A 16316-nucleotide genomic window follows, 5' to 3' on the forward strand; every position below is an offset into this window, starting at 1 on the left:
TGATTAAAATTGTGAAGAAAGTAATAAACGTTATAAAGGCATTCAGGTGGGAAATCGAGGTGATTACCACCATGACCTCAGTTAATTCGGTGACCTAAGAAAATGTTTGTGGGTGCCTTTGTTAGTGACCTTCTAATGGTAGTGTGAAACCTATAAAATATTTCCTTTCTTAAACATATTAAATTGCTGCATTCATTTTTTTTTTACGATTTAAATTTTATATGTTTGCAATGAGATGAATGCAAGTTATTTAAGACTTCTGTTGCATTTTAAGGTGACAAGTAATCTGAGTAACATGTAATGTGAGATGCATTCAACACTCACTATATGGCTCACCTATTCTTTCTCCTACAGTTACTTTTCACTTCGTCAACAACTAACTGGAGTTGGTAAACATTGTATATTTATTAGATTACCAGCAAGTTGACCTACCCTGGAAATTGATTCATACCCAGTAACATGTATTTGCTGGTTGTCCTGTGAGAACACTTGAATGTGTAACTTATCAGATTTTGAGATGGGAGCTTATGAGTCGAGTACCTAACATTTAAAAATTGTAGAAAGGTTTCCGTAGCTTTTAAAATCAATTCATAAACATCATCTTAGTGCTTATACTGTAACTGAATCACATTAGTAACTACTTGCTGTGAATATTTTAGTCCAAACGAATTGGTTCTCATTAAGAACTCAAAACATGTAAAACTTTGTTATTTTGGTATAAATAACACTTTGAGATAATACCAGCATGATATCCCCTGAAAATAAAATTTATTGCACATAAAACACATATTTGAGAGTCTTATGGTTACATGTCTTCCTTATTTGGAAAATGTGCATCACTTTTTACGTCACATATGATTACTTTTTGTTTACATCAGATGCATTATAAGCTTGTGAGGGAAATAGAATCTTGCCACTGAAAGCAAACATTGGTGTAACACAAAACTTTTTCATTGTCAATTCGGGATGTTTTCTCAGTAAATAATGTATAATAACATTGTTATCATAAGAGTACTGTAAACTACGCACTGTGGCAGTTGAGGAATGCTTCAACCTCCATTGAGTTTCTGTCAATATGATTGCTATACCGCCTTTATGCATACTTTGTGGTATTCTAGTTATAACCACATATTACATTAGTGGATACCTGACCCCAGAGTTCTAATAGAATTAGGAAATCTAGTGACTCCATAGCTTGGTGGATTAATAATTATAATATTTATATCTGGAAGAATACGTTTTAATGTAAGAAAAATGTTGTTGACATTATGTCTATTGTGGGATGCTTTGAATTTCAAACACTGGGAAATTTATCCTGGCAACAGTTTCCATAGTGATGCATGCTATTCTGATAGATGATTTCCTGGCAACACATTCTGTTATTCTGGAATACAAGTCTCATTTTGTAATGGCTGTATCATTAGGGTACTTCGTAGCAATTATATACACCAATAATTCCAGCTTTGTGCGCTAACATAAAGTACACTATATCATCTTTCTGTATTGCAACCATAATACACTAAACAAATCACAGCACAATTTCAAAGTTGATGCAAGATGGGCCTGATTGGCTACCCAACCCTGGCAAACAGACCAATCAGAGAGCAGCTTTGTTTGTTGATAGATTTTTTCAACATATGAAATTCTGTCTTGTATATACTCATCGACTCAACTGGGATTTAGTAAAAATGGATGTCAATGCACATGCACACTTGTGTATTGCCCTGATTAAGATTTCAACTGTAATCTACCTGCCCACAATTTAGTCAAACATGTTGCATATTTTTATGTATTTTCTGTAATTTCTTCATTATTTTGTACTAAATCGACATAATTTCGCATTGCTCCAATGTACTATACACTTTCAATGTCGTTATTATTACTGACAATAATTTATTTTCAAATCTTGGAGGAAATGAACGCAATTCTCTTTAAAGTACATGTAACTATGCCAATGTATTTGTGAATTACGATAAATGTTGACTTGTGATTTCAAAGATGTTACTAACATTTATGAATAAGTTCATACAGTTCATAACAGGTGGTTTTGTGGTGTTCTTCCTGTGAGTCTTCTCTGCATTCACTACTAGATAATACAGCCTCCATGCTTTACGAAACACTATCAAGTCAAAAGTCTTCCCAGGAATTCTTCTGCCCTCTATCAGACTCGTTGTCAGTTAGTTTTAGAACCCTGACAATGAATAGGAATTTTCAAGATTCCCAATTAGATGAACTCATGCCAAGGTCACAAGACACCACCAAATACATTTCCGTTCAATTTTTAAATTTATTTTTGCAAGCAATCACTTCCTCCTTTTTCAAACTAAACCATACCCAGGGTGTCTATTTTTACCTGCTGTTTATTCTGTTATTTCTGTTTCTAGTTGTGTTCACGTTACACGAAGTACAGGCTAAGATTTAAGCTGATTTAGGCTTATCTAGCATATTTGCATTTTGGCTAGACCCAATTGCGTCCATGCACAGGGAGGGCCAGTCGTTAGCACGGGCTAAGGGGTGCCATTAGTCGGTGACCTTTGGTAAGCCGCTATTTACGAACGAAAAATGGATGACATGCGTGAGGTTCTATTTCTGCTGCTGGCATGTTTCGTTCTAATTTTGAAGCGACGTGCACAGGAATGCGAGAGAAGACGGACCCAACTTATTTGGATGCACAGAAACAGTATACAATGGGCGTAACAGAATACAGAGTTTTATTAATGCATGTCGCAGACAGCGAACCAAATTTCTTTTGTCTACGATTGGAGCTGCTGTACGCTCTACTACTACAGTGACCCGATCAGTGTGGAAGCGAGCGCGGAGTAATGACTGGTGGAATAGTGTCGTTATACGAACATGGGACAATTTTCACACCCAAAGGTCGCCGCAGAGGGCGCTTAGCCCTGGTCTAAGGGTTCGTGCATACTTCGTTAGCCCGTGCTAAGGTCTAGACCGCGTCTTAAATTCGGATCAGATTTAACCCGTACTTAGCATTCCTTAGCCCGTGCTAAGCGTTCACGCACGTTTTCTTAGCACGGGCTAAGGAATTTGACCTCTTAGCCCGTGCTAAGGAGCTGTGCGTGAACGCAACTTCTATTTTCTACTTTGCACCACTATTCCAATACTTTCCACTTTAGTTTTTCACTTTGCACCACTATTCCAATACTTTCCACTTTAGTTTTCCACTTTACACCACTATTCTGTTACTTTCCACTCTAGTTTTTAACTTTACACCACTATTCCACCACTTTCCACTCTTAGACTAGTTTTTCATTTCACACCACTATTCTGTTACTTTCCACTCTAGTTTTTAACTTTACACCACTATTCTGTTACTTTCCACTCTAGTTTTTCACTTTACATCACTATTCTGTTACTTTCCACTCTAGTTTTTAACTTTACACCACTATTCTGTTACTTTCCACTCTAGTTTTTAACTTTACACCACTATTCCACAACTTTCCATTTTAGTTTTTCACTTTACATCACTATTCTGTTACTTTCCACTCTAGTTTTTCACTTTACTTCACTATTCTGTTACTTTCCACTCTAGTTTTTCACTTTACACCACTATTCTGTTACTTTCCACTCTAGTTTTTAACTTTACACCACTATTCCACGACTTTCCACTCTAGTTTTTAACTTTACACCACTATTCCACGACTTTCCACTCTAGTTTTTAACTTTACACCACTATTCTGTTACTTTCCACTCTAGTTTTTAACTTTACACCACTATTCTGTTACTTTCCACTCTAGTTTTTAACTTTACACCACTATTCCACCACTTTCCACTCTTAGACTAGTTTTTCATTTCACACCACTATTCTGTTACTTTCCACTCTAGTTTTTAACTTTACACCACTATTCTGTTACTTTCCACTCTAGTTTTTCACTTTACATCACTATTCTGTTACTTTCCACTCTAGTTTTTAACTTTACACCACTATTCTGTTACTTTCCACTCTAGTTTTTAACTTTACACCACTATTCCACAACTTTCCATTTTAGTTTTTCACTTTACATCACTATTCTGTTACTTTCCACTCTAGTTTTTCACTTTACTTCACTATTCTGTTACTTTCCACTCTAGTTTTTCACTTTACACCACTATTCTGTTACTTTCCACTCTAGTTTTTAACTTTACACCACTATTCCACGACTTTCCACTCTAGTTTTTAACTTTACACCACTATTCCACGACTTTCCACTCTAGTTTTTAACTTTACACCACTATTCTGTTACTTTCCACTCTAGTTTTTAACTTTACACCACTATTCTGTTACTTTCCACTCTAGTTTTTAACTTTACACCACTATTCCACAACTTTCCATTTTAGTTTTTCACTTTACATCACTATTCTGTTACTTTCCACTCTAGTTTTTCATTTTACTTCACTATTCTGTTACTTTCCACTCTAGTTTTTCACTTTACTTCACTATTCTGTTACTTTCCACTCTAGTTTTTAACTTTACACCACTATTCTGTTACTTTCCACTCTAGTTTTTAACTTTACACCACTATTCTGTTACTTTCCACTCTAGTTTTTAACTTTACACCACTATTCCACTACTTTCCACTCTAGTTTTTAACTTTACATCACTATTCTGTTACTTTCCACTATAGTTTTTCACTTTACACCACTATTCTGTTACTTTCCACTCTAGTTTTTCACTTTACATCACTATTCTGTTACTTTCCACTCTAGTTTTTAACTTTACATCACTATTCTGTTACTTTCCACTCTAGTTTTTAACTTTTCATCACTATTCTGTTACTTTCCTCTCTAGTTTTTCACTTTGTATCACTTTTCCACACTATTAGGAAATGACTGAAGACTAATAAATGTTAGAAAACAAAAAAACAGTCAGGAATTTAGTTAGTTACAATTGCTAACTATGCTATAGTTAGCTATGTTCCTACTGTCATACTGGATTTAAAAATTAAATTTATTCATCATTTGTTTTCAGTTTTGAACTCCTCCATTTTTTATGTACTATGTGTTGTGATATGAACCCCCCCCCCCCCTCCCCCATAAACCGTCATTGGTGTATGATAATCCCAGATGATGTCTTTACAAGAGAGGTCACAACGTTGTGTTCATATATAGTAGCCTGTATTACATTGTTTGCTAGAATTTAAACTTTGTCTATAAAAACATGATTCACCATGATTATGTTAACACTTTGAACTAAATAACTAAATTGAAAGTCTTTATTGTTGATAAATTTTATTTACTTGGTGACAAGAATTCTAATGAATTTGAAGAGAATGGTCAAATATATGACCACACAAGATACATATGCAGCAACACCTTTCTAAAAACTGAAGAAAATAATTCATTTGGTGTTTGGTAACATGCACGCACACAAAAACGCATCAATGCATGCACATTCATTTAAATAAAATGTTGCTATGGTTTTATTCAGGCAGTACTTCCTTGCTTACAGAAACACTTTGAGAAATGCACAGAAACTTTGTTATAAACAAATTATCCTGAAACATTATTGATTTATCTTTTTACACTATTCTATTATGTTCCAACTATTTTAATCATAAATACCTCATGATCACTGCCAACAAAACTATGTTTGTAATCATTTGTCTTCTGATGTCTAACTAAGAGAAAATATGGTGGGATTAGAGATGACTAATTACAGTAACATGAGCTACTTAAGTTTATCCAGTTGTCATGTGACAACACAACAGCTGTTCATCGTACTGATTAATAATTTTATATCAAACAAGTCTCTAATCTATAATATACAAACTCAGACCAGATTTACCTAATTCATTTTAAAAACCAATTGTGTCTTACAAGTAGAAGTCTATGTTTACTAAAATCTGGTTGATAATTAAGGTAGAGATGCAGTTTACCTGACAGGTATTTTAATTACGGTAGTTAATTAGGAAAACCAAGATGACCTCCCTTGTCCACAAAACTATATATTTTCGGAAAGCTTATTGTATGAATTTTAAAGTTTTGTTAGTATTTTATTTTTATGGACACTGTAGTTTGAAATATGCACAAAAATGTGCTTTTTTGGTCAAAAGTGATTTTAAAAAATTAGCTTCTAAACCATGCTTCTGTTTCCTGTCAAAATTGGTTTATGGGTACATCTGTTTACTATGAAGAAAACGCCGTCTTGAAAACTGTCTACCAGTTGTCAATTTTGTAGGGCAGCAGCTCAAATTTCACTACTTCAAGTTTATGCATAAATTAACACCCAGGCTAGTTGTCTGTACGATTGCTGTAACACTATTCAACTAAAAACAATGCCCCGACGGCGTTTTGAAGATAAACACATTCTCAATCATTTGTGAAAATTTCAAAACAAAAGGTCAAAGCGTCTAGAAGCTAATTTTTTTTAAAGTTCTGGAATGTGCACTAAAAAGAAGCTGAGATAATTGCTAATTTGCATAACAATTCACTCAGTAAGAAGTTTGCTAATGCTCATAATTAAAATGGCTGTTACAGTATCAAATTTAAATGTATTATCGTAAAAAGTTAAATACAGTGCATAATATGGAGATCTCTTCATTTCTTTTTTTCACCATGTTTTTTTTTTATTATTTATGTACAGCCTTGCTAAATCTTGCTAAGCATTCAAAAGAGATAATGTTTTCACCTGTTATCTATATTTTAAAATCGTTTTTTGAGTATGTTCCACTATTCACAATTCTACAAAATTTCAACAGACTATAGCCAAGACTGTTGGGATGATAAAAAGCAAAAAAAAAAAAATTTCACTCCCAAGTGCCCACGAACCTGCATCTCGACCTTAACTTGCTTTGTTTATTGCTAGAAAGGTGAAATGGCTGTCAAATTCATTCACAATGCTACATGACAAAGCAGCAGTCACTATTGAATTTAAATCACTAAAAATAAATAGTGGATAAATGAACAATAGTTGTTTTCTTCTGGCTGAAATCAGTGTCAAAGTCCATACTATGAGTAATCATAAAGACACTTTGGCAATGTAATTGTTATAGTCAGCATTATTCGCCAAACGATGGAAACTTTTGACAGAACCACTTGACATTTTGACTGGTTAATGACATCCATTAGATTAATGTTGGCTCATGATTAAACCAAGTTCATTTTTACACAAATTCCAGAGCTAACCAACAAAAATAATAACTGTATTTACTGTGTAGCATCGTAATCAAGACTGTATAATGAGGTAATGCTGGTAGTGATGTTTCTCATTAAAGACTAAAGCAGTGCTGAACCTTTGGCTAAGGACAAAATTAGACATACTCCAATTTGTTGGTCTAGGATAACATAATTCTGCAACTAGTGGGTCAAAAATTATGATCGTTTTTTTTGTTAGAACTAAAATTATGCTATAATGAAAATGCTGATCAAAAACAAGCAATACTGAATTGTGCACAATTTTTTTTGTACTTTTGTGTTTATTAAAGTTGCATTGGTTTACTATTCGTAACACACCTGCAAACATCTCACATTTCATGTTTACACCGAGTGTCTGTGCAACATCAACAGTCTGTGTCCATGTTGAGATGTAAAACATGTTTGGTCTGTTGATTAGTCAAACCAGAACTAAAATACCAAGTACCACTGAAAAACATGGTTATACGGTTTCACACAGGTATGTTCAATGGGCCATGAGGTTGATAAGGTCAGTTGACCTCCACTGCTGTAATGCCTGTTGCCAACGTACTTAATGATCTCACTGTTTAAAATGAATTCTTCAGTTATTACAGGTTTTGAATTGTTACATATTGATCAAATTTGTGATTAAATTGACAATACTGCCCTCTTGTGTTTGTTGCCTGGAAACTTTTGTTTAATTTTATTGCAACCTGTAATGCTTTATGGCTTTTAGTCATCAAATTAATTGTCACTGCTGTTAGAACTACCGGTACTGAGTTTTTGTTTTCAATATTTGAAGGATGGTCACAAGGTCACGAAAATCTTAAAATGTTGTAATTCAAATTAAAGTACCTAGCAATGAGGTACTATCAAGACATTTTGTCAACTCTTCATTCACTCACCCATTCCTTCCATTCTGCTACACACATTTAACAACCTAGCAGTACACAAATCCACTTTACTGAGGTCACGACCCAAATTCACTTCACTTTATTTACCAGGTAAGAGAAATTCCATTTATCCTGCCAAATAAGGTGAATAGGTCAGTTTCAGTATTTATTCTAGGGTAAAATTGTAAACAAAGTAAAATAGACAATATTGGTACAATGAAGGGATGTATTCCCATATTCTCTGCACACATACACACATACATAGAATTGCATTTTAATTAAGTTTAATAAAATAAAAGTTGAATATCCCGTGACTTAACATAGAAATGTTTGCAAAGCTTAGGTTTAGTAAAGAGGGGAAGGTATGGTACAATTATTAGCTCCGCTGTTGACTTTGTCGAGCGGAGCTTATCATATGAGTGATTGTTCGTCGTTCGTGTCAATGTTTTACTTTTTCGACTTCTTCTTGAAAACTACAAGTCTGAATGTTTTGATACTTGATGTATATGTACCTTGGGTAGACCTCTCTCAGATTTGTTCATTTTGTAATGATATCTTCAATTCTCTAATTTTGGTGAATATTTTTGTCATTTTTGGTAAAAAGTGGTATTTTCGACTTCTTGTTAAAAACCGCAAGTCTGATTGCTTTGATATTACATATATAGGTACTACATGTGGACCTCTTTCAGATTTGTTCATTTCGTGATGATATCTTTAATTTTCTAATTTTGATGAATATTTTTATCATTTTTGGTAAAAAGTGATATTTTCGACTTGTTAAAAACTGCAAGTCTGATTGCTTTGATATTACATATATAGGTATTACATGTGTACATCTCTCAGATTTGTTCATTTTGTGAGGATATCTTTAATTCTCTTATTTTGGTGAATATTTTTGTAATTTTGTTCATTTCATGAGGATGTCTTCAATTCTCTAATTTTAATGAATATTTTTGTAATTTTTGGTGAAAAGTGACATTTTCGAATTCTTGTTAAAAACCACAATCATTTGTGGTGAAAAATGATATTTTTGTTGAAAACAGCAAGTCCCATTGCATTGATACTATACATATTGTTCATTTTCTAATGATATCTTCAGTTCTTTAATTGTAATGTGCATTGCTAACAGCGGAGCTATCTCAGCCGACAGGCTGCTTGTATTAATATTATTAATATACTTTCTCCCTTAACTAAACCTAAGCTACACAAACTTGACTAAGTAAGGGTCGTCACAATGTAGGTCTTGTCGCCACAAGTCGGTGTAAATTTATATTGAAGTTAACGGTTTTGTGTTTCTGAAGTTGCCAACAATATCTCTTCCAAGATTTGTATCAGAGTTGTGATTCTATTCTACAAAATATGTGATGCATGCTCATCAGACTTGGAAACATGGTGGATATACCATACTCGACCGCGTTAGCGCCCAGGGGCCTCAACTCAGAAAATCACGATTTTTTAGGGGTGGGCACTTACCCGAGCACCCCCCTCGAAAAAGAGTGCAAATGAAAAATTTTATTCATCAAGTGACAGATTTAGTCTTTGAGGGAAATCAAATTACGAAATTAGTTGAGTCGTCATTAATTTTCACAATGAAGGAACAGAAATGATCACAATATTAATTACGTACCACCAGAATTTACGAAATTAAAAACATTTGAGTCTGTTGGAACACAGTCGAAGTAAAAATTGTCATATTATCTCCACTGACGAAGGTGTTGGATCGTACGCAAACTCTCGATGAAAATCACTTTCCGCCATGATGCATTTGCAGATTTCACCTGCAGCGGCGTCCTTTGATCTAATGGGTGAAGTTGGTTATTAACCAATCACAATGCTGTGTTGTACTGACGCAACTCTTCGGAAATTCCCGAAGACTTTCCGGTAACGCAATGCGGAAGTGAATTATCGATGTCGAAGTACGATCTGTTGGAATTGATTTCAGCGAATAAACGACATAGTTTTTCCAAAAAACTAGTAACTAGCCATTTTTTGAGAGGTAAACTGAATATAGCATGAAATATTTACCGCATTTTACTTGTATTAACAGGTCATTGTCGAAGCGTAGGTTACGCACGGTGACCGTGTTCTACGCATTCACAACATGTTTACAGCGATCGATATCCACGCTGTATCATATAAAAACGATTACCAAGATTCGTTACGCAAGACCAAGTTTTAAATTAGTTGCATTTTGAAGGGGTGGGCGCTTTGCCGAATGTGACCCCAAATATAAAAATTGCGCAACAATAGGGGATGGGCGCTTGCCCGGGCATGGGCGCTAACGCGGTCGAGTACGGTATTACTCAAGTTCAAGTTATTTCCCTCACCGTGGTTACCTACAAATGTCACACAATCATTTCTCAGCCTTTGCTTTCATAGGTGTTAAAGACTGTACAATTTCACTACAGTGATAGGTCTTTCACAGGCCTCTTGTAACCGCAATATTGAACTCTCAGTCACTGTAATTGTATCAGTGATTTCTCTAATGCTGCAGCACAAATTAAACATAATTAATGGCTTAAAATATACTTGCTGTGTTTACTATCACTTTTATTTCACTGACAGCTGGATGCCTGGATTTAAAACACAGTGAAGTAAATCGTAATATGTATTGTTGCCCTCACAAACCAATGGATTTCAAACCTATTAAATATTCAACACCAAATCTGGTGAAATTTAACCAATTGGCTATTTATCCTACCGCAGCACTCAGCCAAATTGTGACAATGAGACAACAGACAAACTTCATACCTCTTACATCTGTTTATGTATTTCAGTGATTTTATTGCTTTTTAATGTGTTTTTTTTTAATTAAGTTTTGAACAAAATAATTTTATTGATGCTACTTTCCTGTTCCTATTCTATTATTACATAATATTCTATTTTTAGTCTGGATATTATTAGCTATTCATTAATTATATAACAATGCATTCATAGAACACAGTGTTCCTAATAATTTAATATTTTTAATTATAATATTTTTTTATCTAATAGTTTTTGGAAAATAATATTTGTTGTAAAGTTGTCATTCAAAAATCACGACTGATGTTGGTTGTTAATATTATGACATATTAGAGAATTAAATTTAATTAGATTTTGCCTGATTATTTAGAAATTAGATACGTATTTGTTGGTACATTGTATATGCATAGATGTCACCCTCCTCCCCCATCTTCCTTGCACATTGGTATGTGCCTATTATAGTCAGTCTCATTGTCTGATTGTTGGATGATTCCATTTCTAAAAGAGGAGTTTGCTGTGCTGTTCATTGTTGTCCCTCTTTCTGTGCGAAGTATAGGTTTGAGTAAAGTTGCCTCCACCCTCCCCCGTAGCCTGGCTGTATTGTTGGAATAAAATCCCTGACAAGTTAAAAACCATGAAATGATTACTAAACAATGTGAAATATTTTACATGTGTGTCACAGTAAACATTGTACTAGTGTTAACGCTGATGGCACTGCATCAAAATGAGTATAATCCATGCATCTGGTTTTTACATGACGTAGTCTCTATATTATGTAGACATAGTGTAACATTATCAACTCAGGATTCATCTCTCTGTATACACAGTCTAGGAACGGTCTCGTCCCAATTATTGTCATCCTAATTTGCATATGAATGGTACAGGGACTGTCTGATTGTGAGCCTTCATTTGCATATGTGTAGGAAGAATTTTGATACCTGTAAATAGGAAAACGTCGTCGTCCATCTCTGTGGGTTACAGCACGGGTGTGTGGCTGGCTACTTAGCCGAATATTTAGTGTTAATCCTTGAATCAGTACGTCAACAGTCTGAATTTGAGTGAACAGACGTTGTAAATTTGTATCTCTATCTTAAATTCTGCCTGACATGGTATTTGTCACTCGGACATCATGAGTAGACCGAGTGGAAGTCGTATTCCCATCCTCAGATACAGTGGTGAGTATCCCACCTTGAAATGAATATCATTTGTAATTTTTTTACTCCCCAACCATGCTGTAATGAGAGACTTCCAGTATGTGTAAACTGACACTGTCATTGCATTTGTACATATCCTCTAGATTGTCCATCACTTTTATTTTCAATGTATATGTCCTATTTATCCATTAATTCTGGGCGTTTAATCTTACGTATGTAAATCTTCATTTTTGACCTCTATGCTATTTATAAGCAATGAATATTTAATACTTGTAGTACGTCGGCATTTTCCATCCAATTCACACCATAACAAGGCATGAATCAGTCGTGTATGTACGAATCTTTGCCGCTAAATGCCTTAAGAATTATACTACATATCCTTGTGACGATGTCTTCATCATAGTCACCACAGTCACTGACTGACTACTCTCATCTCATGTGTCAATGTAAAACATGAAGCAATATTTCCTCGTCTTAAGTCCAGTCAATTGCTATTTACACGAGGGAGTTATATTTTCAGTTGCAGGTGTGAGCATTTATGAATATTTATTAAGATTTTTACCTGAGATAACAAAAAGAACAGTCATCTTGCAGATTGCATGTTATTAATTTAAATTATATATTATTTTTTTGAACAACCATGATATTTATCGTAAAATACATGTTGAATTTAAATTGGATCAAGATCTATAAAGTAATATGATTCCAAAACACAATTTCCTTTTTGTTATAAATTAATTAATAATTGTAATAATTGTGTTTTATTAATTTTTAAACCAGAAAAATTACCTTTGTTTTGAATGCTTTACTGCACAATACTGTTTACAATTTATTTTGGGTAAAAATATAATCTAGTGAAAATGCTTTTTATGATGGTTTAAGAAATAAATGAAATGAGCTGTACTTTTCAGCTAAAATTCAAGATAAAATAAATGAATTCACAATATTTTGAATGAAAATAGCATACTGTATTAGTTTACATGAATTGCATGGTCAAAATTGGTAATATTTAAATGCTATTGGAGATGCACTATAATTAGAGAACATAGAATTTTGGAGTTTTACATATTGATTATTTTTGCTGATTTATTTACACTAAGAAAAAAATAGAAAAATAAATAAGTGAAAATAATGCATGTAATGTTCAACAATTTTTTAGAGAGTGACTATTGCAATCTAGTCCACTTATATATTTCCAAGGTTACACAATAATTCATTTTTTGAATTTCCCAATTTTTTTTCAAATACATTGATAATGATAAAGTGGATGATTGAACATCCCCAGTGATGCATGTATGAGTAATCCTACCTTGAACCCAGAGTTGTTCTTTTTCACTTTCCATTTTAATGTTATAATAATAATGCACAAATTGGTGGGTGACCTGTATTAAATTTAATTTGTTCCACGGTCTCAAAGATTTTGAAGGGGTTACATATACCCCTGTATTTTAAATGTTGAAAACGATTTCTGTAATTATACATGAATATTAAACATGCTTTGAAGATATTCAATTGCTCTGTTACATTGTTACCCATTGTCATTTGTACCATCAGCTTACTGCCAATTACTGCTACCCCTATTCAGTTCATTATTACAAATATTGGTTTGATTTTCTGTAAGAAACCTAATACATAGGTATCTAGTTTACATGATGCACACGTGTCAGTTGTGGGTGGTGTCTGTGAGATCTGTGCATATTGTATATGCTGGTTTGAGGCAATTGTTTCAGCATTTTTCAGGCCAAAAAAGGTCATCATGCTTATTAGGGTTTTTTTTGCAATTTTTGTTTGCTGTTAAGTTTATGTCACATAGGGAAAAACTGAGAAGAGTTTGTTTTTCAGTTTCAGAGGAAGTTTTGTCGATCCAAAATAATTGTATGTAATCGAAAGCATTATTCAAAGCAGAGGGGTTGTCACTTGCGTACATGTACATGCTCATCTCCTCTATATTAGAACGTTTATCTTGTGTGTTTTATAATCTTAATACAAAAAAAAATCCAAATTACATCATCGTGTCATTTTTCAATTTTCCCAAGTCAAGAATCAAAACCTTTTATTTTTTTGACCTTAAAAATTTCATTGAATTCATTGATTTCTTTTTTCTGCTCAGTTTATTTTCCCTCCTAGATGCATGTCGCTTCATTAAAATGAAGTTTTCTATCGTCTTGTCTCCATTAGCGATATGGTCATTCTTCTCTCTTATCACTGACTCTGGGTCTACTCTATTAAAATGACATTGATTGGTGTTTCAAATATTTTACTCATGATATACAGGATAAGATAATAAACATAAAATTTGTTATATCACATGATATTTCATCAGTTTTCATTCCAGTAATTGACAGTGTAGTACAGGGGTTTCACAAATGCATTTAATAGCAGGCCATCATCCTGTAACAGGCCAAACAAAAATAAAAAGGCTTTCGGCAGTGTGACCGGCGTAGGCGGTCAGGGGGGATGACCAGAAAGTAGATGGCCAATTTGGGCGTATAGCAGGCCTTATGGTCAGCAGCCGGCTCTTAAACCCCTGGTAATAACATGCTCTATGCATGTGTTATTGATTGAATATCTGTCAAATAGTTAAGTTGTTCTTAATGTTCTTGACACAAATTTGTTCCTATTGGTTCCTTTACAGTCACATGACCAGTGTTGTATATGCTGCTGGTAATGTAACTAAATACAGGGTATATTTAGAATTTTTAAACAAATATGAAACCAAGCCTCAGAGTAAAATGTACTTGTAGAATTCTGAATTTGCAGACTGCATTTGGTGGTGCCATTTATTTGATCTGTCTGTCTGTCTGTCTGTCTGTCTGTCTGTCTGTCTGTCTGTCTGTCTGTCTGTCTGTCTGTCTGTCTGTCTGTCTGTCTGTCTGTCTGTCTGTTCTTTCAGTGTCATGTCTTTGATATGAGTAAAGTTAGTTGTATTTATGACACACAGTGACCTGCTGATTCCTATTTCAATAGATGTACACTAAGTGGTTGTTTTAGGCCCACTGTAATTATAATACCTTGTTTTTGGTTTGAAATATGTTTGAATACACAATATGTGAATAATCTAACAGTACTTCCCTAGCTGGGGTTTTGATTGACGATTGAATTTGAATCCCAAACCTAATTATATATTTAGAAGGCAGGGCAAACTGTTTATACTGCCTAGTTATAGAACCTCCCTCATACATGTATGTGGTGAACATGCTAGCCACTGTACCATAGACCAGGTGTGATTATCAATGTGATTGTAATACACTAACCATGGCATGAACAGTCTTGTAACCTTGTATTATGAACATTGTGTGAGATAGATATCTACCAGGTGTGATTATCAATGTGATTGTAATACACTAACCATGGCATGAACAGTCTTGTAACCTTGTATTATGAACATTGTGTGAGGTACATATCTAGGTTTGCTCTATCAAGATTACCACTCTGATGACTCAGGACATTGTTATACTGTTGAAAGGAAGCTTTTAGGAGATATTGGGGACATGTTGACCCTTTGATCTTCTCATATTATCTTTTGGTTCTATGCCTGTGGTGATTGGTTCAGGAATTTTGACTAAATGCCAACAATAGTTGTGAGGTCATTGTAGCCCCAATGAAGACAACAATGCAACAGAGATGATTATTCTTGTCTAGGGATGAACCAATATAAAACATGGGTGTTGTATTGGAAGAAAAGTTGGTAATGTGAGTTAATTACAAAAATACTACAACTTACGTAAGACAGCAGGAGTATGAACCATTGTATATAGAGCCATGCACTCTTCATACTTTAAGGTATTCTCATAATAACCTCACACTTTTTCCCAACCTTATCACTCGGCCAGATTAGGTGCATTTTTTGCTTGTTCACTGTTTGAAAAAGTAATTGCAAAATTCCTAATCCTACTCTATGTAATACTGCATAATTACACAACTATATAACTCAATTTAGAGCAATTTAGATAAACAAGCAGCTTTCTTTGATAACGAGTTTTATATTTTACACACTGCACTGGTGTGCACAATTTGTAAATTAGAACATTTTTTAGTTTTGTGGTATATTGAGAACATTGTTTAAAGAAGCATGTTTCTTATATTCCCACATGACTGCACAAGTCCACCTATTTTGTCTCCTTGGCAACACCCTGTTGTTTAGTGTCTTACTATCTTTATAAAATGATTTTTTCTGTTGTTAATGCATGTTTTCTTGAGCTTAAATACAAAACTACTTGACAGCTTTTCGTAGATAGGAGTAGAGAATCAGTGTTCTGATTAGGTTGGCATCTCTCTACTCGCTGTGATTTGATCATTGTAATTTTCTAAGTGGGTTAAGTAGGTAATAGTCATGCCACCAGGGTTCCCTATTACTGTAATCAAGTCATTCTTACTGGTATTACCACTTCTAGACAACGCAGACCAGAAGGAATTC

The 16316-nt window shown here is 34.1% G+C and overlaps 1 protein-coding gene across 9 annotated transcripts in view; it reads left to right on the plus strand.

The window, feature by feature from the left end:
- LOC100374322 (CLIP-associating protein 1-B-like) overlaps positions 1 to 16316 on the plus strand; it is a 111583-nt gene that overhangs the window by 43228 nt on the left and 52039 nt on the right. Inside the window, exon 1 of one of the 9 annotated variants that reach the window (XM_085495266.1) lies at positions 11577 to 11920. The exons of the other annotated variants lie outside the window; for them this stretch is intronic. Coding sequence (XP_085351392.1) covers positions 11875 to 11920 — 46 coding nt within the window. The 5' untranslated portion in view covers positions 11577 to 11874. Of the gene's footprint in view, positions 1 to 11576; positions 11921 to 16316 lie in introns of those variants that run through there. 9 annotated transcript variants of the gene reach the window in all.

This window comes from Saccoglossus kowalevskii, chromosome 21 (assembly GCF_978046115.1).
Source record: "Saccoglossus kowalevskii chromosome 21, keSacKowa6.1, whole genome shotgun sequence".
In the NCBI taxonomy this organism is placed as follows: domain Eukaryota; kingdom Metazoa; phylum Hemichordata; class Enteropneusta; family Harrimaniidae; genus Saccoglossus; species Saccoglossus kowalevskii.